Genomic DNA, 26,853 nt, shown 5'->3' with positions numbered 1-26,853 from the left:
AGTAGTTACTAAGTAACTATTAATTACTTTTCTTATAGAGTTCCTTGCCTAGAATAGCATGGGTTTAGCGACTTGCTAACTACTTATTAGCCACTTAATGTTTTTAACCTTATAGATAATATATACTAAGGAAAACAAATTTTAAGTGGTTAGAAAGTAGTTAGATTTTTAATCCTCATTACGTAGTATATATTATATATATATACTAAGTATAAAGTAGTAAAGGTTTTAAGTGGTTAGAAAGTAGTTATAGTTTATTACTTGCTAATTACTTATTAGCTAAGTACAAGATCTTAAAGTGCTCTAGGCAATTGCTATGCAGTCCTTAACTGCTTGGTAAACAGTTGCTAAGCAGTCTCTTCCCCGTTCGGCTCGGGCTGGGGCACCTCAGCTTCCTCAGTTGCAGCACGGGGGTGCAGGTCGCCACAGTTGAACAAGACAAAATGGTCGCATTTGTTGATATCCTTGCAGCAGTTGACACGGCTACCACAGGACTTGCAAGGCACAGAGTGCCCCATGCGAACCACCTCAGCTCTCATGTTGGTGACATGAACCTGAAGTTTAAGCAGTTAGTAAATGGTTCAGAAGTAGTTAAGAAGTACTTACAGAACCGTCTTTCTTCTTGGGGAGGGCAGAGAGGGCCCTAGGGGCGGGGCTTGGGCTTGCGGTAGCCCCAGTGGTAGTTTTGTCAGGGTCAACACCAGCGAACAGCTCCTTATACCACTCTGAGTAGTTGATAAGCAGTTGCCAAGTGGTTAACAAGCAGTTAGGATACACACTAGCCGCCTCATCAATGGTCTCCTGTGAAGCGCGACCCCCAGAATTTCCAACCGGCAGCGAGACATCCTTGTGTGAGCCAACGTGGGTGCGCAGATTGTTGGTGGATTTGTAGTTGTGCTAAATAGTTCCCAAGCAGGTAGTAAGTAGCTATCAAGCAGTTGACAAGCAGTCTCACAGTAGCCTTGGAGCAATCGGGGATCCTGCAGAACATCTCGCCGTAATAGAAGTAGAGGTAGTCATCTTCATCCTAACCAGTTCTCAAGCAGTTAGCAAGCGGTTGATGACATAAAATGTAACACAAGGAGACCTACCTCTTCATACTCAGGCAGCTCCAGGCGCCCGGCTTCGACTTCGCGGATGTACCACTGGTACCACTTCTAAACCGATAAATTAGCACTTGGAAAGCGGAAAAAAGCGATTATAATAGAAAGGGTGCTTTAATAAGAAGCTTTGAAACGCTTAACTTACATTTTTCGAAAGCGCTGCCATCATGAAGTTGATGGTGCTGGTAAGTGTTTCGAAAGAGGTGACTTGAGTCGAAATTATTCTAGAGCTCAGTTGTGCGTCACCTAACCGCCAAGTGTATTATATAAGCTATTTCGGCTCAAGCGACCGAAAAAACGACACTGGCTGACCTGCAACCTCTGAACGCTCAGACAAGGAATCCAGCTTGCACTACAACGACAGTGACCATCTTGTTCATGCAGTGGTTAAGATGGGTTAGCACTCAACAACGCGCTTATTGAGGCGCTTTCCGTCGATGCAGGCTGTATGGGCCACTTCTAAAGCAGTCGCAGAACGGATGCTACTTTTTAAAATCGCCTGACCCTTCGCCGCGACGGCTTTGCCTCGAATAACTCTGTTGCAGCCTTGTGCCAAGTTACGTGCCTACTGACTCCCGTACCACGTGAGATCTCACATCACGTGTGAATTTTTTCCTAACTAGGTCGAGTTGGTGGATGCGTAGGAGCCCCTGACCAATTGAGAGAGGACATGGCAGAGGAAGTGTTGTCACAGACATCTTTCCCAGGATATCAAGCACCTATTATTGCCTATTAGTGCTCAGAATAATGTTCCTATACAACTTAATGGAGTTCTCTTGAGGATGTAAGGACCTACACGAGACCCAGACCCTTGGATAAGTTGGAAATTCGGTTCTATTCTACATATCGTGACCGGCGAGCTCTCGTGCAGCTTGCCCAGTTCTACACAGGGCGTTCAGGCTCGCGGTCTACCCGTCAAGCATCTCGAATCCCACAGGGGCCCGGTGGCAGTCTTCCAGAAAAATAAAATAATCTATGTGAGATGGGAAGATAAAAGATAGTCTCAATAGAAACTTGGTCGACATAACCCTCGTTGACAGATACAGTATACGTCCGCGGGCAAGGAACCGCTCAGCATCAATAGTCTTCATCTACCAGATTAATAAACGCATATGTGGGAACGATAGGTCTCGTTAGCTGCAGCATCATGGACTACTTGGAAGATAAGAGTAGAAACGGCGAATATTGTAGAAACGCAATTGGAAGCAGTGGTTTGCTGATGTCAAACTGTAGTGACTGCTAGTAATTGCTTCAACAACAAACTTACTGTTAGTTAGCGCCCGCTTGGTCATTTTACTGTATTGTTTTTACTTCCTTATTTAGTTAGTTAGATTACGCCTATTTTAACTATATTTAGTGCAATATTATAGCTAGATTTAATAAATTAAACCTTTATATTCTTCTACTAGTAGACTAAATATTATATACACCATAAAGTTTAATAGTTATAAGCATAGCACGCATATACATCGATGTAGGACTACTGTGCTACTTCTTTCAATAATATTATATCAGAGAGCCGCGCTAGGACACGGGATGCTGCCAGTCAATAGATCTGCCTTGTAAGATTACGGGATGACAAGACCTCACGGGTTGACGAGATGTCATGACAAGACCAGAATCCTGGTGTCATGGATAAAAACTATATAAGGTGCGATCCAGGCAGATCAGACCATAGGGTCTGATCATAGTGACCTTTTGGCCAAGTGGAAGGTAGCTAGCCTGGATTAGCTATCCTTACTAAGTATAATTAGACCCCCTAGGCTGTTTTCAATCTAAAAATATATTCAGCTCGCAATAGTTTGTAGAAATGCTTGGAATTTGCTCTCGAGGTATTCACTATCAGAAGGCTTTCAAGTTGACCAGTCGGTCTTATATTAGGAAGGTGTCAGTTGGTGATGACTTATAGAGCATGCTAACTTGACTGGTGTGTGATCCGAGTTCTGCACCATGCTGCAGACACTGAGTATGCCCCTATTTACTTTGCAATAAACCCATCAATGAACTTGATAATCTGCTCCGCCAAAGCCCGAGGCTGGCTGACAAATGGCATGTGTCCAGTCTTCAAGTCCACAACTTCCCATTCGACCTTGGACTTCTCCAGCCACAGATCCTGCAACGATGAAGGGTTACAACAGTCGTCCAGCGTACGCACATACGCTCTCCTACCATCAAACCTCCTCTCTGCCCAGGCCGGGGCAGTGGCGGGTGTTCGAAAGCTCGGAGTGCGTGTGGCTGCAGTCGCTTGTCCAATTTCGGCTCAAGGGCACGGTCGCAGTCATTGTACAGGATATCCATTGCTGGTTCGATGACAGGAAGGCCCTGAGATGGCTGGGAAATAAAAAAGTTATTAAGATTACTACCCTCTGGTTACGATGGTGGTTTGTTCTGGGTACGACCATACCTTGTCGACTTTGATAAAAGGAGGAAAAGCGCCGCCTACAGCAGTCAAGAGAGATTCTCCATCAAGGGTGATATTGCCCGCCACATAAACAAGGCCGATGACGCCCGTAGATTGACCTTGGGCTCTCCTGGTCCCCTTTGCAAGCCCTTTTGCTGCGCCGCCTGCAACAACACCCCCGTATGAGTGTGCGAGGATGGCGACATCTTTGCCGTGCTCGTTCAAAAGAGGGAGTAAGACGTGGTCGCGCAAGAAAGCGATATCCTGTGAACAGGAGGCTTTGGACGGATCAGAGGGATTGCAACTAGGGGTATGATCCCGGGTGTGTTGCGTAGCCGGCTTTGGTCAGATATGGTAGCATTTTCTCGAAGCCTTGAGGTGTGCCAAAGGCACCTGGAACGAGAACGATCACTGGGAGGCTCGCCGAAGACATGGTGGAGGGGCTTTGGACTTGGGCCTGGTTGCGAGTTGGCTATGTTGAGTATTATTGCTGAGAAGAAAAGAGCAAGTTGAAGAAGGCAGAGTGGAGGATTTAGTAGTAGTAGTAGCAGCTCTTTGTTATAGCTAGCTTGATCAACTAATCTTACTAATCTAACTAATTTGGATCTACACTTGTATCTTTCTTCGATATCAGCTGTGTGTCAGATTTAAATATTCCCCAATCACAATTCGCTGCAGGACAGGTTGCAAACAGACGGTACCTCCAAGTAAGCCTAAAAGAACCACGCCCGTCCAATGGAAGGGGGCCCCAACCGGCGTGGGAGCATCAGGTTCCACATCTACCCCACCTCGGCAGTGTTCGTCCGCAGCAAGCGACTGGTCGATCATCCTGCCTGGCATAAAGTGGACGCGGACCAGGTCCAGGATGATGCCTCCAGCACAGCAGGACGTGCGCTGTTCGGTGGTCAGACAGTAGGCAGATTCAGTGGTGGCGTTCAGTCGGTTCAGTCACTCAATATTATCAAGATACCCAAATTGGACCCGAACGATGACAGAGACACGCAGTCACAGGTCTTCTTCCTACTTGCTTGTAATCTTGATAGCTCTCTACTACAACACACAGCAGTGTCCCCACCATTTGCATAGTGACATTATCTTATCTCACTTAATGAATAGAGATATAACATGACGTTTATTAATCAACATATGAGACCAGAAACTGGGATCCAGAGTTTTAGAGCACAGATGCCCTGTATATGAGGAAACCTGCCCTTCCCACGCCATACCCCCAGCCAGCCCTACCCTGCCCTTAACCCGTTGCCGTTGCAGCCATAATCTTATCGGCCGGTTGCCCCAGTACAGCCAGACAAGCGGCCCTCTTTTTACGGACCATCTTCAGAGACCCAAGAATTGAAAATCAAAAGAGGAAAGACTACGCCTCCGCCAAAACCACACCCAGAGCCCCTCGACAGCCTCAGCACCACGATCGAGAGAATCCGCAGTCGCTATCCTAACATGATCAAGCGCCCGGCAGCCCTTGGCCTCGTTGACTCGCACCGCAACATGTGGCATTGCCACGGCTGCTCACGCAGATCCATATTCAGTGACACGACCCATCGCGGCTTTGGTTCTCATCAGGCCATGTGGAATCACTTGCTGAGTTGTCATCGACATGATGGGACTTTGGACTGTCTATGGCAGGGAGAGGAGGAGGAGGAAGATGAGCTTCGAAGGACGATGGGTTTTTGAATCTTGTATCTACATATATATACGTGTTTGCACTCGTGGTGGGTGAGTGGAGTGGTGGTGATGACGTTAGGACGAATGTCTTCTACCTGAAATACGGAGGCATCCAAGCACCCTTGCTGAATTTCCTAAGTCACTTCTCTTGAAGGGAATATTTCAAACCTTTATAGTACGACACTTGACGCCATAGCTGAATTGTACGTCGGGGGTACATCCATGCCTATTAGTGGTAGTGGTAGTTAGGGTTCCATGTCCCACTGATACAAAACCGCGCTAGTATAAATCGGCCAAAGCCGATCTTAGGGTAGATTTTAGCGCCGTCGTTTCCACCCTAAAAGAAGGGGCCTTCCAAGAATCTACATAAGCACCTCGTATTCCCGATTCTCATCTCCACCGGTCCAGCAAATTCCAAAATGTCTCTGTCTCCTCTCCACCGTCTCCCCGCCGAACTGCTCGTCCTTATATTCAACAGTCTACCACGCATCAAGGATGCCGTGTCTCTCGCCTTGACATGTAAGAAGACTTATGCGCTCTTTGAGCGGTTCGAGGATCGGGCGAGGATTATTTATAGTATCGTTGTATGCACAGCCTAATACCCATAAACTATAGGACAACAAGTTGAGATATTAACCATAAGTTCAGGATAACATCCCCACATCCCTGCCAAAATCATACCCAACGAAATCCTGGCTCGAGGGATACTTCCCACCAAACACTCCATTCTGGACGCCGACAGCGACACAGATCCCAAAGGAGCTGGAACACGCAGAGACGCTTGCCTTTCTTAAAACGACGGGGTTTCCGATATTCGAATGTGAGCGGCTAGATTTCTCGTCTAGGATCCTTGAACCCGCTGAGCCCGGCAACAAATCCGAGGACGATGCACCACCGGTCTCTAAGCGCAAAGTGGACGAGACATCGCAACGAGCATCCTCAGAAGACGGCTCGGGCGAAGAGGATAGCGGCAAGGAAGACGAAGATGGAGGCGAAAAGGAAGACGAGCAATGGAAGGACCCCCTCCACCTCGGCACCTGGTTCTCGCAAGACGTCGTCGTCGACTCTTCGACGGGCAAAATCCAGCGCCGGAGTTGGGATGACGACGGGGATGACGAGGACGAGGACGAGGATATCGCGGATAATGTCGGGAGATTCTTGGTGCTGTTGGGTGTGATACGCAGTGTTATGTGCGATCTACAGATATGTGGGCTGCAGAGGTTCAGGAAGGAGCAAATCGAGCGAGATGAGGAGGTTGAGGAGGTCGTGCTGGAGAAGTTGTTTGAGGGACTCGGTGCCGTTAATAAGTTGGTCAAGGAGGCGGCGTTTTGGGGGTGGATTTGTAATTATCTTTGTACCTAAGGGTTGGATTATTAGAGGGAGTATAGGGATATGTTAGGTGCGGTCATAGACATTGTACGTTTCAGCTAGAGATACATATAATACACCATCCACTATCCGCTGCAGCTGCCATTACTCAAGCAGGCCTAGAGCGTTCCCGTCGACAGGACATACCCCCCATCAACAACAATCGTCTGCCCATTCAGATACTGGTTCGTCGCAGTAAAGAGCACCGCCCCGGCCATATCCTCGTCCTTTCCAGGCCTCCTTGCCGGAATCTTCTCATACTTTTCCTTCGGGAGCCTACTCTTCTGCTTCTCATCGCTCTCACCCGCCGTCATCTCACTGGGAAAGACACCAGGCGCAATGTTGTTAACACGGATCTTGAGATTCGAGCTCGTAATCTCCTGGGCAAGCATCTTGGTCAAGTGAATCGTCGCCGCCTTGCTGGCGTTGTACGCAAAGTGGTGCTGGCTGATCTTGACGATACCACTAATCGATGAGATGTTGATGACGGTGCTCGACCACCCGTGCTGCTCATCCGTCCCCTTTTGCAAGAGCGGGAGGAAGGCTGTTGTCGTGAAGAAGCACTGCACCACATTCGTCCGGTACGTCTTATCCCACTCCTCCATGTTACTCGAGGGATCCTCAAAGAGCGCCTTGCGCAGCTCCTCGGGATCCTCGTGCTCGACCGTCTGCGTTGCGCTGCTGACGCCCGCGTTGTTGATGAGGATGTGCAGGGCGCTCTCGCGCGAGGAGAGCTCGGAAGCGAGTTTCTGGATCGATTCCTTTTGGGTGATGTCGGCGGCCAAGGGGATGATTTGTCCCTCGATGTTCTTGCTGTAGAGTTGGGCGACGCGGTCGAGCTTTTCTTGTGTTCGGCCGGTTATGTATACTTTTGCGCCGTTTTTGGCCAGGGCCTGCGTGGCCATCAGCCCGATGCCGGAGCCGCCGCCGGTGACGAGGGCGACTGGACTAAATTAGCATGGATTCAATGGGTAGAGGAGTGTAAAGGCGCTCACCCTTCCCCTTGACATTAAATAGATTCTCGAGCCTAAAGTGCTCGTTGCTGTGTTCGGCGGCCATTCTTGCTTTTTTGGACGTGAATGATCGGTTGAGGATGAGTGGTTGTAGTTTGTATGGTGACGGGAGAGTTTTAGCTAGTGCTGTTCGCTGGTTTTGTGCAGACAGATTGCAGGTTCGAAAAAGAGGGCGGAACATAATGAACTTTTTTATAGCGAAGGGAGGGTTGCGTGAGTCTATATATGCCACGGGTCAGGATGGGTGGTGTGCGAAATGGCCTCAGGGTGACGTCGATCAGGACTGGTACAGCTGCAAAAGAAATGGAATTCAAGACTGGACGATTCGAGAAGATGATCTGGCATGACTGTAGACTCTGTGGTGTCATACTTGTCTTGAGCTTCTAGAGAGCTCGGTTTATCGTCATCGCGATGTCACCCGCTTTTTCTCCATATACTTGGCTTGGTCGAGGGGTCTAGAACAACCATTTTCTTAGATGGCGTTCAATCAAGCTCCGGAACAGAACCAGGATGCAACTTAACCATTCACGCTGCATTAGAATAAATCAAGAGTTTCGTGTTCTCGGAATCAGGTCCGACAATACTGCATCTGTATCTGCACAGGGGAGTGTGGCTATGACGTCATCCTTCATCTCTAGAACCTCTCAGCAGTACAACATGAGGGATAGCTCTGTAGATACCAAAAGACTGGTTGAATTGAACTAACGACGTAGCTGTACGAATGCCGATAATGATGAGGTTGGTTGTTGAGAAGAGGAACCGGGGTGCCTATGAAGGTCATTCATCGGGGACGCATCGCGCCCTCCCTCAAGAGTCCATCATTCCTTCCCAACTGATAGCCTTCATATCCTGGGATACCAATGGAATGGAACGACCAAGGGCCGGTCCATAGAGCTCCCGGTCACTCCTTCCTATTCATCCCAGTGTAGGGGTCGCTCCTTCCCTGCTCGGCGGGGGTCTTCCAATCGCACCTTCCTCTCTCGTGTACTTGCAAAAGGGGAAGGAGGTACTCGTAACCTGGGTAACGGAGAAGGGTCGCACCTACCGTTATGTCGCCCTGCTATTGGTGGTTCAGGGTAATGGGGCGGAACTGCCTGAGCTTTAGATTTGTACTATTAGGGCACGATTTATATATCATGCATTACCCGTGCGTCTTACATGCTGAGTGTATCAAGTGTATTATGGATAATCTAGGTACACTGCACTATCCTTTGACAAGTTTTGATTGGTCTTTTGTTCATCCAGCTATCTCCCAGTCGTCATCGGCACCGTCTACGATAGCCCGTCTGGCCTGGCGGCCCCAACTCCACTCCGTAACCATCTACTCCCTCTCCAGGAAAACAACCTGACTCCCGTACTCGGTCTCAAACTTGAACTGCAGTCCCAGATTCATCAATGTGCTCCCCGAGTACGTCGCGTTCGCCTGACCATCAACCACATACTGCGCGTCCGCATCGAGTCCCTGCAACTTGATCCACGGAACCGCATGGTTAACATTCGGCGCGAGCTGGAACACGAAGAGCACGACCGTGTTTCCATCCTCCGAGATGAACTGCGCCGCGGGCCACTTCGAGTCCTCGGGAAGGCGGAGGCGGTATAGGTCGCCGTTTAGGATAATGGGGTTGATCCGTTCGGCGAGGACAAGGAGGTCAGAGACAATTGCCTGCTCTTCGGGGTCGAGCTCGGACGGGTCAAGTTCGAGGCCAAACGACCCTCCCATCATCGCGACGTGCCCGCGGAGAGTTAGGGGCACCGTTCGGCCCGTTTGGTGGTTCGGCACGGCGGAGAGGTGTGCGCCCATTGCGGACGGCGGGTACGCGAGGGATGTCCCGAACTGGATGCTGACGCGGTCGACGCCGTCGGTGTTGTCTGACGTCCAGATCTGAGGGAAATATTGCAGGACACCCGCGTCGAAGCGGCCACCGCCAGAGGCGCAGCCTTCCCAGAGGACATCAGGGAAGCGGGTTGTCAGTGTGTCAAAGACGTGGTAGAGGCCGAGCATGTAGGCGTGGTCATTGCTTGGCGAGGGCGTCTCGTGCTGTCCGCGGTTGTTGTCCCATTTGATGTAGCTGATGTCTGCGGAGTTGAGGAGGGTGGTCATGAAGTCGATGATGAAGGATTGGACTTCGGGGAGGGCCAGGTTGAGGACGAGCTGGTTGCGGCGTTCGGTGCGTGGGTAGTCGCCTGCGTGGAGGACCCAGTCCGGGTGTTCATTGTAGAGGGTCGAGTTTGCGTTGACCATTTCGGGCTCGACCCAGATACCGAAGCGGAGGGCTGTACCGTTTGCTTCGAGGTTCGTCACGTTGGAGATGAGCGGGGAGAGGCCGTTGGGGAAGCGATCGGGGTTCGGGGTCCAGTCGCCTAGGCCGGCTTCGTCGGAAACGCGAGGGTATTCGTCACCGAACCAGCCGTCGTCCATGACGAAGAGGTGGATGCCTAGATCGGCGGATTCCCGGGCAAGGTTGTAGATGGTGCTCTGGTTAAAGTCAAAGTAGACGCCTTCCCAGCTGTTGAGCAAGGCAGGCCTGTCCGAGGTTGCGAATTGGCTCTTGATCAAGTGGTTTCGGTAGAGGCGATGGAACTTGCGAGACATGCCGCCGAGGCCGTCCTTGGAGTAGACTGACACGCACTCGGGAGAGGTGAAAGTCTCGCCGGGGCCAAGGTTCCATGAGAGTCTGTCGGGATTGAGCCCTAGCAGTGCGCGAGTAAGGCCTTGAGAGCCCTTTTCCACCTCAGCAGAGAACGATCCCGTGTAGATGAGCGAGAAACCCCAAGCCTCACCTTGGGATTCAGTGGTCGAGGGATGCACCAGCGCAAGGAAGGGGTTGTGGAGGTGTGACGAGTAGCCGGTGGTACTCCCAAACCTATTTGATCAGAATCACATCCCAAATGTTAATCATGAAGAAGAGAAAACATACCGTTGAACCCCATACTCTACCCTCCTCCTCTGCCTCGTCGCCTCCCTTGCCCAGTCCCCCCTGAGACTAATCATATCCAGCTCCTCATCCGGGAAATCCACACTAAAGCTTGCCAAAGCCTCGACACTCACATTCCCATCCCCGCGATTCGTTACATTCACACTCCTCACCACGGCATCATACTCTGGGAAAACGGAATACACCAAGTCCGCCTCCACATTGCTCACACTATCGACAAGATGCACAATGAGCGAGCTCACATCCCCCTCCTCCCCAAAGGTTGAAGGCAACCCCGGCAACGCAGGCTTCCCACTGACAACCTCGTGCGAATCATACTGCAGCTGGCTAACAGTATACCCAGCGCTCTGCCGGATGCGGATCGCAGGAATGCGGAAATCGCCGCGGCCCTCGTCAGGGAATTCACGGCGTACGCGGCCGGGGAGTCCAACCCAGCCGTTGATAGCCGGTTCAACGGGGGACGGGAGAGGAGGGGCAACGGCCGCGCCGAAGTGGTCGGTGATTAGGTCGCCCGTGCTGCTGTCGACGTGGAAGTTGTACGAGGCCGTCGCGCCGTTTAGGGCGAAGGTTTGGTTTGTCACCACGATTGCTGCGATATGTTAGCGGGATATTGTGGTGAAGGGGACAGTACGGACCATTTTGAGAAGACTCCTGAGCAAATGCAAGAGGCGCCTGACTGCACACCGTCAAAAGACCCGTAACGACCGCGGCCGTCATGGTCCTGGGCGAAGCTGAAGACGAAGACCCAAACATGATGACAACAAGCTCGCTCCCACGAGCGAAGGAAAAGCCTTGAGTTCCGGACAAAGATTGAACAGACGACCAAACTCTCTCCTCCTGCGGGGAAACCTTGACCTTTAAGCGTGAGCCATCGTACGACATGAACTTGCACCCTTGTTGGCAGACGCGACAGAGGCACAGCGCCATCTATTGGCAATGATCGACCCCCGGAGAATTGTCGGCGAATCCCACCTCGTTCCCCCACATAGTTTCCCCTGCTTACATTCCTTTTTCGGGGCGATCTTCGGTGTTTGATGGGGCGACCCCTCTTTTGCTTTTGACGGTTCCAGGGTTTGTGAGGTCACTTTCTCGGGGAGAGGCCAGTGCGTACGGAGTAGATACGGAGGGAGGCGGAGGTCTGGAGAAACTGTGGAGGCAGAGGATGTCGCCGGAGGAAGGCCGAGAGAAAAGAATAGAGTTTTCTGCAGGCCGCTTACTGTGGGGGTTCCCAGGCCGGGTTTTTGCCGTTTGGAGGTCCGGTGTCTCCTACAAGCATGTTGTATGCCGGAGCGAGAATCCTTAGTCAATCGGGGATGAGAGTTCGGGCTCATTGGCTCCGGCAGCACGTGTATCATTACTATAGGTACTATAGGTCATCTCTAACAAGCCGACCAGCCATATCCTTGGCTTACGGACAAATCTATCAGTCGTCGTTGTCGATCATCTTGATGCCAAAAGAGGGCTCCTCGTCACTTTGCTCAGCCGATGCGGGTGCAGGAACGGGGCGACGTGGGAGCCGATGCCGATTCTCCACGGCATGTACATTGCGCCCCTCTCCTTCGGCAGTATTGCTACTCTCGAATCTATGCCAAGGTGGTAATTCAGCGGGTTCCTGGGCCACCTTGATTCCGGACCGAGTTCGCTCCTTGCCTTCAGCGGTGTTGCTATTCTCAAACTTATGCCAAGGTGGTAACTCAGCAGGTTCCTGGGTTGTCGTGACGCCGGGCCGAGTCTGGTCTTCATCATCGTCTGTCATTTTGATGCGCGACGGAGTTTCCTCGTCACTCTGTTCGACCTGGGCCTGGACAGGGCGACGCGGGATCTGACGTGGAGTCTCCTTTGCTGCTTGGACTTGGCGCTCCTCTCGTCCAGCAGGTTTGTCACTTTCGAGCGATCGCCACGGCTCGTCCTTGGCGCCGTCAACCATATTACTTCCAGAACCAGGGCCAGACAGAATCTCTCCACTCTCACTCTTCCCGGTCGGGGTCCGAGCAGGCCGACGGGGCAGCTTCGGCCGATTCTCCTCCGCCTCTTGGATCCTGCGCTCCTCCTCTTCGGCAATCTCGCCGCTCTCCAACTTCTTGCGCGCCGCCTCCTTGTCACCCTCAATACCCGCCTTTCGCTCGTTCTGGATCCGCTGCTGCTCCTGCTTCTTGTCCTTTGCAGCCAACGCTGCCTCTTCTCGAGCAAGCTCGCGGGCATTGATGCTCTCCAATGCTAGGGTTCTCAGGATCCGCCCGATAAGGTACTGGTAGCGCAGATGGCCGCTGATTATGTCGCTAACATCTAGATTCTCGACGCCAGGCACGTTCTCAATGGGCTGAAGGCCCGCGACGCCGTATTGGAGACTGCTTGTTCGGTACAGGAATGCAAGCACAGAGTCGTTCTCAGAGTAGACGTTGATCAGCCGTCCATTGACGACTCGTCGGAGGCGCCGCCAATCTGGTGCATCTGATGGTGTTGGTGATCCCATCAGAACTGCTGAATCTACCAGTCCATACGCCTGTCTTTTCGCTAGACTTTGGAGACAAGAGTAGATCACTCGCGAGCCTAAAGAGTAGCCGATGAGGGTGACGGTGCGCTCGCCTTGTACCTTGCTGATCAGTGCGTCCGCGAGGACCTCGCCCGCCTTGTCTGCTCGGGCCTTGGCGACACTAAAGGGGTTGTCGGCTATACGGGCAATCTTCAACAGACCAAGAGGCAAGATCATTGCACTCAGCAAGCCCCCCAAGAAAGTCTTGGATAGAATCTGTCCACCAGCGGTCCAGGCAGCTGTTGTGACCAAGTAGTCCATCGCGTTTCCAAGATCCATTAGGGCCTCTGTCTCCCAGCGAAGGCCAAATACTTCAGAGTCGCTGCCAATGACACGCCAGGGGACGTAGAAATTGCTCTCTTCAGTCAGCCACCCTGAGACGCCAATGGTCACTCGAAGGCGATGTTCGTCCTTGGCAGCGTCTCTTTCGTTCTCGGTCCTCTTTTGCGAGCCATGAATCGGCAAAAAGGCAAAGTCGTCCACTTCGCGGGCATACTTGTCAACCATGCGTCCAGTCATTTTTCCTCCGTAGGCACCGAAGAGACCGCCAACAATGACACCGCTACCGGCAAGGGCACCGAGATATCCAGCTGCTGCTGTCGCTCCTAGACCCAGGCCGCCCATGACGGTTCCCAGGCCAGCTGCGATGAAGGGGGCGGCAAGACCACCGGTCACACCAATCAAAACAGCGCCCGCAACAGAAGCAATACCAACTTTCCACTTCCTTGAGGAGTCGTCTCTGCTCGGGCTTTGAGCCTCTCCACTCGCACTGAGCTGGAGAGCGGCGTCGAGTAAACCCCGGGCGACCTTGACTTCATCCTGGTTCAGCGTCTTGATGCCAATTCCCAGACTGGACGCCGTGAACAGCATTAATACGCGAGATCTAGCATTGTAATGCTCCAGACTAAGCAGCAAAAGGAGTAGCGAATGCAGTATCAAAAGTCTCTTCGGCTTGGGGAGTTTAATTAGAGGTGTCTCCACGGGAGGATATACTTTGGACAACCTCTTCCACGTGCGGTCGCCATCGTCGTCTTCATGAGGACTCTCAGGCTGAGCACCTTGCAAGGAATCTCCCTCGTCGTCCTCTGCGTCTTTATTGACGACTTCGCCCACTCGAAGTAGGACAGAGTCCCTCCAGTCGTCGAATTGTGTCAACAAGGCGGCCTCCTCTTTCGCATCCTCGTTGGTTGGTACATATTCGGTGCGCGCACGATCAGCTTTGGCTTGTTTAGCCTTTTCATCCCTGTCCGAGTCCCAATCCCAACCACCATCGTCATCCTCCAAATCAATAAGATTGTCAGACGCGGTTTTCGGTTTCTGGGAGTCTGGGGTTTTGAAGGTCTCCTCGGCCAAGTCTCTCATGCGCTGGGCGATCTGGGCAATAAGTACGGTTAGGTCCGCCCGCTGCGACCGATTTAGGATGGTAGTGAGGGACTGATCGTCCTGTTTTGACTCCTGCTTGGGAGCCGAGCCAAAGGCGCTGGCATGTTTGTCCTTGAGGGTTTTCCACATCGGAGAATCAGGAGAAAAGGATGAAGAAATTGATAAACAGGACCGGCCTCGATAGATGTCGAACAGAAGAAGTCCACTTGTTGTCTTGAAGTTCCAACATGTGAATAGTGGATGACTCAGCATGGGTCCATGTCACAGAGAAGGCAGCAGCGTTGGAAACCGATGCCTTGCGCGTTCACAGTATCCTGTTGTCAATATTAATGATCATACTGTCGCAGACTTGATGTTCCAGGGCTTCCCTCCTGTAGACGGGTTCAAGAAAGTCTAAGAGTTCGCCGTATCAACAACAAAAAACCTCCCCTTGGTTTTCCCCGCATACCCCAGCGCATTACCATCCCAAGCATCCCCATCAGGCCGCTCATTTCTCTCTCCCTCAACGCGCCGAATCTTCTTATTCCGCCCGACCACGCGTTCCTTCGCCATAGCCTCCCTCAGCCTCTCCAATCCAATCGTGTTCTCCCTCACAGCCTCAGGGCTTTCGTCGCGGATACTCTGCAACGGCTCGACGCCCGTCGTATCTACTTTCTGGATCTCTTTTACAAAGTGGATCTGGGATTCGAGCGTGTCGAGCATTTGCTGTTCCTCTTCGGGGCTGGAAGGTTGCGGGAGGGCGGAGAGGCGGAGGAGGTGTCGGAGTTGCGCTGGGGTGACTGAGGGAGCGGGTTTCGTATTGGGATCGGGGAGGAGGGAGCGAACGGACCAGGTTGGTTTTGAGAGGATAGATTCGATGGTGTCTGTGTTGTCTGGGTTTGAGGAGTAGTGTCGCGGACTGAGGGTGTTGATGCGCAAGCGCAGGCATGATGCGGAGGCGAGGCGAGACGCGCGTTGAAGCATTGTGAGGGATTGGTGTAGATGGAAGATCGAATTGTGACGTGTAATCGAATTGGAATTGTAGCTGAATCCTTCACTTTTTAAGCTTGGAGAGCGCAAGCAAGTCAAGGACAAAATCCCATTGGAGGTGAGCTCCAAATCTCGGGCGGAAAAGCGGACACCGCCCCAGACCAGCGGCCGCCGGTCTTGGCTGTGACGACAATGGGCCAGCTCAACATATCTCCCCTCTCGGCTTTGTTATTCTATTATTGACTCTCAGATCCACGACTTTATTACGACGCTTTCTATACACCTCTGTTTCTCGCTGAATACGCACAAGATGGCCGTAGACCCCCGCGCCCTCATTCAAAAGGTACACTGCTATCCACCCCTCCATTTCACCCCGCCTCAGCACCACGGAGCAATCGCTAACCTCGAATGCCACTTTTAGGCCGAAAAAGCACTCCAAGGAGCCTCGAGCGGCTTCAGTCTCTTTGGTGGTCGCACAGAGAAATACGAGAATGCCGCAGACCTCTTCACACAAGCCGCGAATGCGTTCCGGGTCCAGAAGCTGAGTACGCACGCCCATCTCATCCCATCTCACTCCGCCGCACCGAGGCTCGACTCGACCAGATCATATAGTCTTCTCAAACCTCTAAAACAGCTACAGCTCTACTAACCTCTCCTACCCGCTAAACAGACAAAGAAGCCGGCCAAGCCTTCGAACGCGCCGCCGCCATCCAAACAACGAACCTCAACGAGCCCGACGACGCCGCAAACACCCTCAACGAGGCCTTCAAGGTCTACCGCAAGTCCGACCCAGAGGATGCCGTGCGGGTCCTCGCTTCTGCAATCCAGCACTACGTGCTAAAGGGGAACCTGCGCCGCGCGGCGACACAGCAGCAGTACCTGGCCGAAGTGTACGAGATTGAGCTCGGCGATACGAAGAAGGCGCTGGAGGCCTATGAGAAGACGGCGGAGTGGTTTGAATCGGATAATGCGGAGGCGTGAGTTGTCCTTCGTGTCTTCCGTGTTGTGTTGTGTGGCAAGAAAGGCGAGTACGCTTGTTGGAGTGTATGCTGATGCTGGTTGATTAGTCTTGCGAACAAGCACTTCCTCAAGGCGGCTGACCTTGCTGCCATCGAGGGCGACTACTACAAAGCGATCGAGCACTATGAGCGCATTTCCCGCACATCGATCAACAACGGGCTGATGAAGTGGTCCGTCAAGGAGTACCTCTTGAAAGCCGGAATCTGCCACCTGGCTACAATGGTCCGTCTCCCTCCCTAAAATCCATTCCTCTCTCTGCAAACCCAATTACTAACACGCAACAGGACATGGTCTCCGCCAACCGCGCCCTCGAAAGCTACCGCGAGATCGACAACACATTCGCCTCGACGCGAGAACACCAGCTGCTCGTCGACCTGGTGCAGATGATTGAGGAACGTGACCAGGAAGGGTTCGCCGATAAGCTGTTCCAGTATGATCAGCTGAGCAAGCTGGATAAGTGGAAGACGACTCTATTGCTGAGGATTAAGAATGGGATTGAGGGGCCGGAGGAGGATGATTTTGCTTAGATTGTGGAGGAAGTTCAATGTTATTGTTGTTTTTATTTTCGATATCGCCTGCTGTCTCTTTACTATCCGGTTGACTGTCGGATATCCGAGTCTACGAATACAAGGTCTGCTTTTGCTAGCAATAATTTCATTGCAACTATCATGACGATGTCATAAATATCAATTATAACTCCGTACAGGTTACTGTGGCCTCATAGTGCCAGTGAGCAAGCTCGAACTCATGGAAAGACAGATCACAAGTAGCCCCTCGAGCTCAGGTAAGAGATAAAACAAGCAAGCTCCTCCTAACACTAGGCACTCATCAAGCACTAAAGTACGAGGGTAAATAACACACCGTCCTCATTCTACACCACAAACCTCCTCCCCAAATACAAATCCACCAACTCACCGCAGCAAATCCTCTCTGATAAGATCCGCCGCCTTCTCCGCAACCGCAAAGACCATCGCTTGGATATTCCCGCGGGGAACAAGCGGAAACACACTCGCATCGACAACACGCACATTCTGCGTCCCATAGACCTTCAGCCTCGGATCAACAACTCCCCCATCCTCACGGGGCATCATCGCGCACGTCCCGCAGACATGGTACATCGAAAGAACGAGCTCCTTACACAACTCCTGCGCGCGCTCGAGGTCCGTGGCGTCGAGTTTCTGCGGCGTATGCAGACGATCCCCACCGGGTTTCAGGAGCGATGCCATAGGCTCCGCCTCGGCGATCTTCTCCATCCAGATACTGTGGCGCGCGTGGAGTTCTAGATCTACGGGGTGGCGGAGGATAGCGGTGTCGATTACAGGTGCTGCGGTGGGATCCGACGAGGCGAGATGCACGGAGCCCCGTGAGAACGGGTGGCTTAGCAAAGAGGTGATGCTGATAAAGTTTCCTGGGTGACTCATGCTGAAGATATCTCGGGGATTCGGGCCCGTGCGGGGGAGGATCTGGAAGGGGGCGAGGACGTATTGTGCCGTTGGCTCGTTGGGGTCCTTGAGCATGTCCCGGAGGATGGTATATTGCTTTCGGTACATGGTTGGAAGGGATGCGTCATCTAGCGAGGTGTTGATTTTCCGGAGGAGATTCTCGCGCTCGGTGCCAGGTAAATCGAGACATGGCATGAATGCTGAAACCATCGCGACCATGCCCAGTGGCCCCGAGCCATCCTTCTGATACGCGGCCATGGCTGCGGCTGCGACGGCGGGGTCTCGCGCCATATCGCCCGAGGGCATCCCGTCTGCGACCTCGTATCCGAACGCGATGTTGCCGTGATCCTGGAGGTTTTCGCCGACGCTGGGGAGGTTGATCAGGGGCGTTATCCCGTGGGATTGCAGAAGCGATGCATTTCCTATGCCGGAGAGCTCGAGGAGTTGTGGGGTTTGGGTTGCGCCAGCTGCTAGGATCACCTCGTGGGTTACTGTGACGGTGTATGGTTGGCCGTCCTTTGTGAAGGTTACGCCTGTCGCGGTGAGTGCCTCGGAGGAGGTATCAAAGATGATCTTCTCAAGCCGGACACCCGTGACGACACGAAGATTCTCGCGTCGCAGCACATCAGGACCCAAATACGCCGCAGCAGCATGGCTCCGAGTATGCGTGACCGGATCAACAGCCCCAGGCGTAACAAACGGTCCAACCGCAGGACCACCCTTAATGGGATCCTCAGTCTGCGGCCATCCCAGGGCCTCAAATGCACGAAGCCACGCACCATGGTACGGCATGTACTGATCACCAAACGAGACTTGGACAGGCCCATCACCGCCCTGGTCTTCTTTCTCGGACACCATCCCCGCGAAGAAGGCGCGCACGGTCTCTGACGGTGGAGTCCCCGTGTGGAACTTGCGCACATAGGGCTCAAAGTCCTCCCAGCCCCATCCGGGGTTTCCTAATGCCTCCCAGGCGGACAGCCCCGTGCGTGAGGGGTATACAACCATTCCAAGGTTTATAGCTGAGGACCCGCCGAGGGTGCGCCCTTTTGTCCCGAGGAGTGTGCGGCCATTGAGCTGTTCCTGTACGGACGTTAGTATCAATCAAACCCACCCCGTGAGATGGTGATGTTTAACATACTTGCGGAATCGACCGAAAGTCCCAGTCAAAATCAGGGTTCTCATATGTTGTCGCGGCGAGTCCGGGAATTTGGATTCGAGGGTCGTTTACTCGGTTCGTTCCAGCTTCTAGGACGAGGACTCGCACGTTGGGGTCTTCGCTGAGACGGTTGGCGACTACGAGGCCTGATGTCCCGCCGCCGACGATGACGAAGTCGAAGCTTGCGTCGTGCAATCCGGCGGCAGAGTTTGTGTCGATAGTGGCCATTTTGATATGTAAGCGATCGAGGAAGGTACAGGTTCCATGAAAGACAAGAGGGGGAGAGACGGGAGTTTATAAGGACCTCGAGAGAACGATTTACCCCTCACGGGCTGAATGCTATCCCTCACTAAATTCGGCTGTTGTTGACTCGACTAGGCGCTTATTAGGCCACCCACTGCGCGGCTCGACCGTTATGGGCAAGCATTGACAGGGATCATGGACGCCTTGGATTCTTAGACCTCTATTATTCCGTCCACCGTTTGGGATTTATCCGTTGAACCCAGCATTTCTCGCAGCGGGGGTGCCTTCCAGGTATTGATGCCATAGTCAGCAGCATCCAAGGACCTTTCTTCCTACGTTGATAATCGTCAGAATGCCTCTTGGAGGGCAAATTGCGATGTAATTTGCTGCACTCGCAAACCAGACCAACCTTGAGGCTGATTGAGCCAAGACATAGAAATGGCTTGTAGCGCGAATCCTGCGAGAGGGGCGAAACAGGTACGGAGGCCTGTTAGGACACACCTCCAAAAACTTTTTTTTATATATTGATAAGAATATTATAAACTATCTCTAGTATTAGTTAGTTATAGATAATAGCTACTTATAATAGTTCTATCTTAATCTCTTAGAGTATAATAATATACCCTAGGAAGTTAATCTACTATATTATAAAGATATACTTACTTTACTTATAGTAAAGGCCTATCTATCTCTTATAGCCTTTTTAGTATCTTATAGATCGCATACCCCGACTGGTAGCAGCCAGTAGTAGTATCATCCTTCTTCCAACGGAATGAACTTTAAAGTAGCTGTAGCTGCCCCTCCTTTTCTTTGTTCTTTTGCATCAGATTGCCGTCGTCACATATTGCAGGGGTCAACGTCATGCCACGGCATACCTGGAACAAATACCATATAAAAGGAGCATCCTTTCAGCAATGTATCTACTCCCTGTCCTCGACCTGAGCAGCTCCAATCTGCGTACCGTTACGCAAAAATGGTCAGACGAGTTCTAGTCGGGTACGGCATTGACGTCGACGCGGTGAGCGGCTTGGATTGGTAAGGTCTTTCCTTACTTGATCTGAGTTGGTGCAACGCATTGATAAAGATAGTTAGGATTAATACACGAGGTGACGAGATAGCTCCCCTTCAACCATAACAGATATGTCCCGCGGCACGTTTGGAGCCACCATTTGCATTAACTAGCTGCTGAAGCCATACGATAAGTGTAATATTAAGGCAACCTGGTTTATCCTAGGCCACTAGCTAGAGAGATTCCCAAAGTAACTAGTCAAAGTTAGTAATGCTGGCCATGAGCTTCATGCTCTATTTATTCAACTTATTTAAATTATCTTGGTGGAAAGAGCCATTAACAATCAACCTGGAGCCCTGCACGGCTATATCCATGATGTTTTAACACTGTTAAAATAGCAGGAGCGTGACGTTTTAACCAGGTCTATCAAAGATATAACCTTCTTTGAGGGCAAAAAGTCCAAATACTACTAATAGCCCACGCCTGCGAGGTCCATATCCCAATTTACTATATCCCTGCTTTGACCAGGGCTTGAATTCTCCGGTAAATCATGAGGAACTTGATCTAGTTTAATCAGACTGTCTTCGGCGAGTGAGCACGGATCCTGTAAATGGGGAGCACATGTACACCGACCTAATGTAGGCACGGCCATGCCCGCCCACCCCATGGCATTCTTGGGGAAAGCCACAGACAATTCGTATCCTATCTTATCCTATCGCTGAATAAACTAAATTAGGCGAGCGAGACCACCTTTTCTTATTGCTCAGCCTGAATCCTCAACATCACTACCATACCAAGGTCACGCACGCCGGCCCACATAGACCACCCTGATAGCCCCAGAATAAACCTAAATAGGTAGCCGGCAGCACCTACAGGGCTACGGGCCAAAACACCCTTGCACCCTCGTGGCAGGCTAGAACAACCGCCGTGGTGCGTGCCCAGACGCGCAGCCTCGTATCCTTCAGCCACGATGCAGAACAGAATCCAACTCGTTGGTTTCTATCTTGGTGAAAAATTGTTGGCAGCCGCCACTTCAATGGGAATTGCAGGATACGCGCGCTGTTTCCCTGTTCCTTTGAATTGATAGAGCATGTGCGATAGGGGCAGGAGGGGCAGGAGGAGCAGGAACAGGCTGCTTGCTTTATAAATGGTGCCGATCGGCGTTGTTCATAGCCTGAAGTTGTTTTCTCTGAAGCGATATTCTGATTCCGCTTTGGCGAGCTATGCAGACAATGTCGATATTGTTTCGGTCGCTGCTCCTGCTTCTTTGGGCGCATATGGTAGGTGCAGGTGCGATGGTGGCGAAGCGAGGGGTGCAGACTGATCTGTCCGGTGGATTCTGTCGGAACTATAAATTTGCTGGTACGGACTCGAATCCCAATATTTTATACTAATGAAGTGTTCTAAGGCTGAGATGAATAACGCCTTCTTGCTTAGCAACGATCGCTGACAATGTGCTGTATATGACCGGGCTCAACCGACAGATGCACTAATCAAAGCTGGCAGAGTGCAGTGGAAGTCTTTCATCAATTTCTCTCTTGAAAGATGTAAAGATGTCCTGTTCTCGACTCATAAAACCAGAATTATGCTTTTTGGCCCTAATATGGAGGTACGAGCCAGGTGTGAGGGCGATGGTGAACCCTGTATCCAGCTAAGACGTCTCAGAAAGACAGGCATTTGGGCTACTGTGCCCCCAATGCAAGTCACTGATACTACGAGGGAGTCCCACTATGGTCGTTGGGGGGTTGTAGACAGATGGTCGGCTGTCTTAGGGCTTCCGGAGGTGAATGGTATGGTACCTGGTTAGCATATCAGCCCCTTGATGGCAGATCACCCCAACTCAGGTATTCCTGTAAGTTTGGCGAGCTCCCTGACCACAACTACTAGCGTCAAATAGAAGTTCCGAATATCCAGTCTCCTCTATCCTAACGCTTAGGTAGCTTTTAGTGGTGAACCTAGAAAATGGAATGGATACCGGTATGGGCCCTGGACGCTTCGAGTGAATCTGGTCATACACATATCATGATGCTGCATTATATCACTCCTCATAGCCAGTAACCAGATAAGGGTCCGATACGCATCCATGCTTTGGCCTTTTTCCGATTTCCACTTCCACGGGTAACCGGCCGCCCCATCCAACCATTCACATCGCTCGTCTCTGACAGCTCTACCATTTTCCGGTTGAGTCACTATTACAGACAACTCGGACTCCCAGCCGGCTTCGAAACCGCATTTGACGGATTACTCTGCGAGCACCCATACGCAACACCAAGCAGGGTATCGTCCACAGCGGCGTCGTACGCTGCGCCACAGTTGGGGTCGCTACAAACGAACACAATCAGTATACCACGCTCTATATAGTGAAAGGTACCATGATATGTAGGTGGTATCCCACCTCGACCCCCCACTCGCATTCTCAAAATACGAGCAGATATCATGCGAGAAGCAGTCCTGCGTGTAGGCGTTGCCCAGTGCGGTCCCTGTGCATCCAGCGCCGCAGCGGCCGTTGCAGGAGTAGCTATTATAAGGAGGTTTATTAGCAATTATTCTGAATCGAGTGGTCGGGCGACATAGCGTACTCTCCCGAGCCCGCGCTGTTGGAGCCGTAGTTGCTCCCGACGACGCCGGAGAAGGTGCATGTTTGGCCGGCGCTGTTTGTCCAGGTTGCGGTTGCGGTGGACCCGACTGTTAGGCAGGTGACAGAGCGTTTGGTGAATTCACTTTGTCCCTGTGAAGAGGGAGCGGCTAGGGTTAGGGCTAGGAGGGGGAGGAGGCCGAGATATGTTGTATTTATGCGGAAAGACAGCATTTTGTTCGATGGGTAGTTGTGATCAGGTAATTCAGTGATTATGAGGATTTAGTCCGTGCTGGAATCTGGCTGTCTGAAGAATTTATATGCGCCTAAGTATAGGCCCCTTAGGTACTTAGGGCTCCACATCCACCGAACTGATCATCTCCACCCCAGCTCAACTTCCGAGGTTCCCTACGGTAGGTATAAGAGACAGCTTCAAACCCCATAGCCGTTTATGTCTGCGCTCGGAGAAGATTTCGGAGAATTTCTCGGGGGCATTCTATTGCGGAGTAGACCCTATATAATAATGTGCATTGCACCAGGCTCGTGATAATGACGCCTTCTTGGCTCATCCGGTCTGCAGGACCTTTTGGCTGTGCGGCCACGGAAGCTGATCCTCTTCGGGCTTTCGGTCCGAACCTAAAAGAACGGTGTCAGGTAATTTTAATATCTGAAGTCTTCAATAATGTAGGGACAAGTAACGGGCTGGTATGGCGGATATACGGTTGGATTCTGGTCGCCCAAGTTTCAGCAGTCTTGCGGGGGTAGGTACATAAATAAGTTAAATTAGTGCCTACCGTCAAGCCAACACTCCAAATATCCACGGGATAGCTCCACCCCACGTAAAGTAATGTTTCTGGGGCCCGGTATTCTAAAGGCATTATGTCACCACCATGAGGTCCTGGGCCGATCCTGGCCTCGCCAAAGTCAGATAGCAGCATTGGACCTTCCTAGGACGCATAAGACGCGAGAGATAGATGGTCCGTGAGGACGGCACCAGCTTGCGAGGCACTGGGGATGTGGATTCCTTTTCCTCAAGATTCTTCAACAAGTTGTTATCGTAAACTCCCAGAAGCATGTTGCCAGGATGTATATCTATGGCATATCAGTGATTAAATAAATAACGGGTTAAACCACGGAAAACTGTGGGGGGGCGAGGGCACGTTACCAGTATGGACAACTTCTCCCTGTGAATGAAGAAAATCCAAGGCCTGGAGGAGTTCGATGATGGCACCTTTGACAAAGTCCTCGTCGAATCCATCTCGCCTGAACACCACTCTCATGTCACGCAGGCTCATTTGTGCGGCTTCAAAGACAAGAATAACGTACTTGCTGTGTGTACCATTGAGTTCGAAGGAGTCTAACAATCTCCGGATGTTATTCTGTCCTCGATGTGAACTATCTGCGATGCGGCTGGCAATGTGGTGATAAAATGGAATTTCACGATGAACCAATAAAGTATGCACATAGACCTTAAGCGCGACATACTGACGAGCTCTGCAATATTTAACCAGAATATGGAAGCAAAAAACTCGTAAACACCCACATTAGATCTCGAGCCAGCCAAGTAGTTGATGAAGAACCAAAACCAAGTTTCGCGACTATTTGGTAGTGGTTGTAAAAAATCTCACCAAGTCGAACAGGATAGAATCGCTCAGCTCGATAATCAGGCAGCTCCTCCTCTTCGACGAGCTGATCGTTACTGATAGTTGTGAATCCACTCGAGGGAAGCAACCGTGGCTCTTCAGGAGCGTTTGGCGTTGATTTTTGACCCAGTGGCAGGGTTAAGAACGACTTCGACGACGCTGTGATGTTCGCCCATAGCGAGGACATCTTCACTCTGGAATGCGCTCTTATCGCCGCTTGTGTTCTTGCGCTGGTACGAAGCGTGCTTAGCCGTGTTCGAGATGCAAAAGCTGGTCCTAGCAAGGTTGCCATAGTCATCTGAGGCGGACATGCTCTCTTCCAACTGAGGACCTGAATTGGTGATCTTAAACACGTCACGACGGTGTCGTTTCTCAACAACATTGCATCTCACGTCTTCTTGACCCGGCTTTCTCTTCCAGTGCATCCAGCCCCTGGTTTCATTCGCTCGATTACATAGCGCTGGGGTGGGCGCTACAGGCGGTGTGGGGCCGTCCGCAATTATGTAGACAGACTCCCCAGCTCCACACGCCGAGCCGAACGATGATTCTCAGAGACGCAAGCCAGAAATTATGAGTGAGCGCCATGAGACTCGTAAGGGTGGCTTCATGCGGTACATACATGACGAATAGTGGACATTTCAATCTTCGTACAGCAGGATTTACTTCCCCCAAGCTTCTGTGCCCGTTTCCCTTCCTCAAGTCACGCACCTTGACCACCACGCGCACGCTTGAGCCACGCGCTTTCCCCGGTTCGGGCTTCGACGCCATTGATATATCTACGAAAATCGAGGAAGAAACCCTTCCTGGTTATCTTGCAGAGCGATATTATCCAGTACAGATCGGAGAGGTTTTGAATTCTCGATACCAAGTTCTTACCAAGCTGGGTTTCGGTTCAGCATCAACGGTATGGTTGTGTCAAGACCTTCGGTAAGGTAGTCCGGGAATTCATGGACAGAACCAGCTAACAGAAATATCCCTTAGTGATCATTGCTACCAGGTGTTAAAAATCCATGTCCGGAGTCAGCGACCGCTACCAGAAGTAGAAATCCTGAAGCACCTAAGCGCTCTTCCACAAGAACACCCCGGGAAGAAGCATGTTAGACTTCCTCTTGAGGTTTTTGAAGTCACGGGGCCGCATGGCGTACATCCATGTCTCCTGTATGCACCATCTGGTGTTGATATTCGTGACTTTATGAGCTGTCTTGAAGACGATGCTTTGCCAGAGGAACTGCTTCGACCCACCATCCGCTATATCCTTCTCGCATTAGATTATCTGCACGGAGCGAATATCATTCATACAGGTACACCCCTCAAACATTTGCCTATTTAAAACCAGTCTAACCTTAAATTCTAGATGTTCAACCAAATAATCTCCTTGTTGGTATTAATGACGAGTCAATCCTTCTTGAGATAGAAGAGGACGAGATGTCTAATCCATCTCCAAGAAAGCAACTTCCTGGCCGAACAATATACACCACGCATGGGATGCCAGTAACAACCGGGGAGCCCGTACTCTCTGATCTGGGAGAAGCACGAATTGCAGACAGCAGCAGTAGTCAGACTGGCCTGATTATGCCGAGCGTGTACCGAGCACCGGAAGTGATGCTGGGGATGAAGTGGAATAACAAAGTCGATATCTGGGCCGTGGGTCAAATGGTACAAATAGCTTCCGTTCTCGTCTCACCTGTTTGTGCAGCTCACTTACATCTCATAGGCATGGACTTTATTCGAGAAAGGGCATCTTTTCCAAACACACAACCTTGACAGTGAAGTCGACCATACCAAGCGGTACGCAGAGATGGTTGCACTATTGGGACCGCCACCCCTCGAGTTTCTGAGACGAAGTAAGGACAGTTTGAAGTTCTGGGACGAGAATGGTAATTGCCACAGCCCTGTTCAAGCTCTATGGCTGCTAAAATGTGCATAGGTAACTGGCGAGGCCTTGCCGAAATCCCAACGCAGACTCTCGAATCTCGCGAATCACGGCTCGAAGGAGAAAATAAGAGGCGTTTTCTTCAGTTCCTGCGTAAAACAATGCAATGGCGGCCTGAGGACCGACCGACTGCAGAGGATCTCTTCGCAGACGAATGGGTGAGAGGAGACGATTACTGAGCATCTTCCTCAAGTATGTTGGCACCAACTTGGGCTAAGCACTAAATAGAGATACCCAGTAAACCTTGTGTTTCCTAGTGGAGGATAATCATAATGAAAAAACATATCCATGCCAACTACTAATAGATGTGTTCCGTATTCAATCAGACTCGCGGGCTATGTGGCGAAATCACATCACACCACCCACCAGTGGAATCCACAGTTACTCCATGATGCTCAGCACACCTGATAGTCCTTGTACGCGTAGCCGGGTTATAAAAAGTATCA

General features: G+C 51.4%; 10 protein-coding genes across 10 annotated transcripts; 3 read left to right on the top strand and 7 right to left on the bottom strand.

The window, feature by feature from the left end:
* Positions 1-236: 236 nt before the first annotated feature.
* Positions 237-1,848, bottom strand: BJX68DRAFT_235945 (uncharacterized protein). Its single transcript, XM_071039942.1, has 6 exons — positions 1,249-1,848; positions 1,092-1,157; positions 956-1,027; positions 780-897; positions 607-725; positions 237-554 (listed from the first exon to the last, which is right to left on the bottom strand). Exons 1-6 carry the CDS (start codon positions 1,270-1,272, stop codon positions 348-350), a joined length of 606 nt encoding a protein of 201 aa, XP_070900118.1. The 5' UTR covers positions 1,273-1,848; the 3' UTR covers positions 237-347.
* Positions 1,849-5,509: 3,661 nt separating this feature from the next.
* BJX68DRAFT_69211 (F-box protein) lies at positions 5,510-6,647 on the top strand. The gene is made up of 2 exons (XM_071049614.1): positions 5,510-5,768; positions 5,833-6,647. The coding sequence occupies exons 1-2, from the start codon at positions 5,604-5,606 to the stop codon at positions 6,544-6,546; spliced, it is 879 nt and encodes a 292-aa protein (XP_070900117.1). The 5' UTR covers positions 5,510-5,603; the 3' UTR covers positions 6,547-6,647.
* Positions 6,648-6,671: 24 nt separating this feature from the next.
* Positions 6,672-7,611, bottom strand: BJX68DRAFT_275237 (SDR family NAD(P)-dependent oxidoreductase; the record flags this gene model as incomplete). The annotated part of the gene is made up of 2 exons (XM_071047801.1): positions 6,672-7,495; positions 7,548-7,611. The coding sequence occupies 2 exons, from the start codon at positions 7,609-7,611 to the stop codon at positions 6,672-6,674; spliced, it is 888 nt and encodes a 295-aa protein (XP_070900116.1).
* A 1,113-nt stretch (positions 7,612-8,724) lies between these two features.
* BJX68DRAFT_69203 (alpha-galactosidase) lies at positions 8,725-11,310 on the bottom strand. The gene is made up of 3 exons (XM_071049613.1): positions 11,137-11,310; positions 10,484-11,090; positions 8,725-10,429 (listed from the first exon to the last, which is right to left on the bottom strand). The coding sequence occupies exons 1-3, from the start codon at positions 11,252-11,254 to the stop codon at positions 8,887-8,889; spliced, it is 2,268 nt and encodes a 755-aa protein (XP_070900115.1). The 5' UTR covers positions 11,255-11,310; the 3' UTR covers positions 8,725-8,886.
* Positions 11,311-12,253: 943 nt separating this feature from the next.
* BJX68DRAFT_254808 (DUF726 domain protein) lies at positions 12,254-15,380 on the bottom strand (the record flags this gene model as incomplete). Its single annotated transcript, XM_071042937.1, has 4 exons — positions 12,254-12,432; positions 12,473-14,477; positions 14,842-14,846; positions 14,879-15,380. The coding sequence occupies 4 exons, from the start codon at positions 15,378-15,380 to the stop codon at positions 12,254-12,256; spliced, it is 2,691 nt and encodes an 896-aa protein (XP_070900114.1).
* Positions 15,381-15,521: 141 nt separating this feature from the next.
* On the top strand, positions 15,522-16,964 carry sec17 (alpha-soluble NSF attachment protein SEC17). The gene is made up of 5 exons (XM_071049612.1): positions 15,522-15,729; positions 15,808-15,931; positions 16,057-16,363; positions 16,454-16,628; positions 16,691-16,964. Exons 1-5 carry the CDS (start codon positions 15,697-15,699, stop codon positions 16,931-16,933), a joined length of 882 nt encoding a protein of 293 aa, XP_070900113.1. The 5' UTR covers positions 15,522-15,696; the 3' UTR covers positions 16,934-16,964.
* Positions 16,965-17,317: 353 nt separating this feature from the next.
* On the bottom strand, positions 17,318-19,232 carry BJX68DRAFT_275236 (GMC family oxidoreductase; the record flags this gene model as incomplete). The annotated part of the gene is made up of 2 exons (XM_071047800.1): positions 17,318-18,928; positions 18,987-19,232. 2 exons carry the CDS (start codon positions 19,230-19,232, stop codon positions 17,318-17,320), a joined length of 1,857 nt encoding a protein of 618 aa, XP_070900112.1.
* Positions 19,233-22,448: 3,216 nt separating this feature from the next.
* On the bottom strand, positions 22,449-23,065 carry BJX68DRAFT_266097 (uncharacterized protein; the record flags this gene model as incomplete). Its single annotated transcript, XM_071045403.1, has 3 exons — positions 22,449-22,578; positions 22,652-22,774; positions 22,836-23,065. 3 exons carry the CDS (start codon positions 23,063-23,065, stop codon positions 22,449-22,451), a joined length of 483 nt encoding a protein of 160 aa, XP_070900111.1.
* Positions 23,066-23,708: 643 nt separating this feature from the next.
* BJX68DRAFT_266096 (putative protein kinase) lies at positions 23,709-24,661 on the bottom strand (the record flags this gene model as incomplete). The annotated part of the gene is made up of 3 exons (XM_071045402.1): positions 23,709-23,923; positions 23,997-24,325; positions 24,375-24,661. The coding sequence occupies 3 exons, from the start codon at positions 24,659-24,661 to the stop codon at positions 23,709-23,711; spliced, it is 831 nt and encodes a 276-aa protein (XP_070900110.1).
* Positions 24,662-25,093: 432 nt separating this feature from the next.
* BJX68DRAFT_254805 (putative protein kinase) lies at positions 25,094-26,586 on the top strand (the record flags this gene model as incomplete). The annotated part of the gene is made up of 5 exons (XM_071042936.1): positions 25,094-25,401; positions 25,456-25,775; positions 25,829-26,130; positions 26,189-26,351; positions 26,402-26,586. 5 exons carry the CDS (start codon positions 25,094-25,096, stop codon positions 26,584-26,586), a joined length of 1,278 nt encoding a protein of 425 aa, XP_070900109.1.
* Between the last annotated feature and the right edge of the window lie 267 nt (positions 26,587-26,853).

This window comes from Aspergillus pseudodeflectus, assembly GCF_044049435.1.
Source record: "Aspergillus pseudodeflectus strain CBS 756.74 chromosome Unknown BJX68scaffold_17, whole genome shotgun sequence".
Lineage (NCBI taxonomy): Eukaryota > Fungi > Ascomycota > Eurotiomycetes > Eurotiales > Aspergillaceae > Aspergillus > Aspergillus pseudodeflectus.
Note: the sequence above shows the minus strand (reverse complement) of the source record. Positions and strands in the feature narration are given on the sequence as shown.

Excerpts from the sequence above, each read along its gene's own strand:
- BJX68DRAFT_235945 (XM_071039942.1), bottom strand. The coding sequence starts at position 1,272 with ATGATGGCAGCGCTTTCGAAAAAT. Across the intron at positions 898-955 it reads CCGATTGCTCCAAGGCTACT|CACAACTACAAATCCACCAA; the intron begins GTGAGACTGCTT and ends GGAACTATTTAG. Across the intron at positions 726-779 it reads GACCATTGATGAGGCGGCTA|AGTGGTATAAGGAGCTGTTC; the intron begins GTGTGTATCCTA and ends TCAACTACTCAG.
- BJX68DRAFT_69211 (XM_071049614.1), top strand. The coding sequence starts at position 5,604 with ATGTCTCTGTCTCCTCTCCACCGTCTCCCCGCCGAACTGCTCGTCCTT. Across the intron at positions 5,769-5,832 it reads GGATTATTTATAGTATCGTT|GATAACATCCCCACATCCCT; the intron begins GTATGCACAGCC and ends CCATAAGTTCAG.
- BJX68DRAFT_69203 (XM_071049613.1), bottom strand. The coding sequence starts at position 11,254 with ATGTTTGGGTCTTCGTCTTCAGCTTCGCCCAGGACCATGACGGCCGCG. Across the intron at positions 11,091-11,136 it reads TCAGGAGTCTTCTCAAAATG|CAATCGTGGTGACAAACCAA; the intron begins GTCCGTACTGTC and ends AACATATCGCAG. Across the intron at positions 10,430-10,483 it reads GTAGAGTATGGGGTTCAACG|GTTTGGGAGTACCACCGGCT; the intron begins GTATGTTTTCTC and ends CTGATCAAATAG.
- sec17 (XM_071049612.1), top strand. The coding sequence starts at position 15,697 with ATGGCCGTAGACCCCCGCGCCCTCATTCAAAAG. Across the intron at positions 16,364-16,453 it reads GAATCGGATAATGCGGAGGC|TCTTGCGAACAAGCACTTCC; the intron begins GTGAGTTGTCCT and ends CTGGTTGATTAG. Across the intron at positions 16,629-16,690 it reads TCTGCCACCTGGCTACAATG|GACATGGTCTCCGCCAACCG; the intron begins GTCCGTCTCCCT and ends AACACGCAACAG.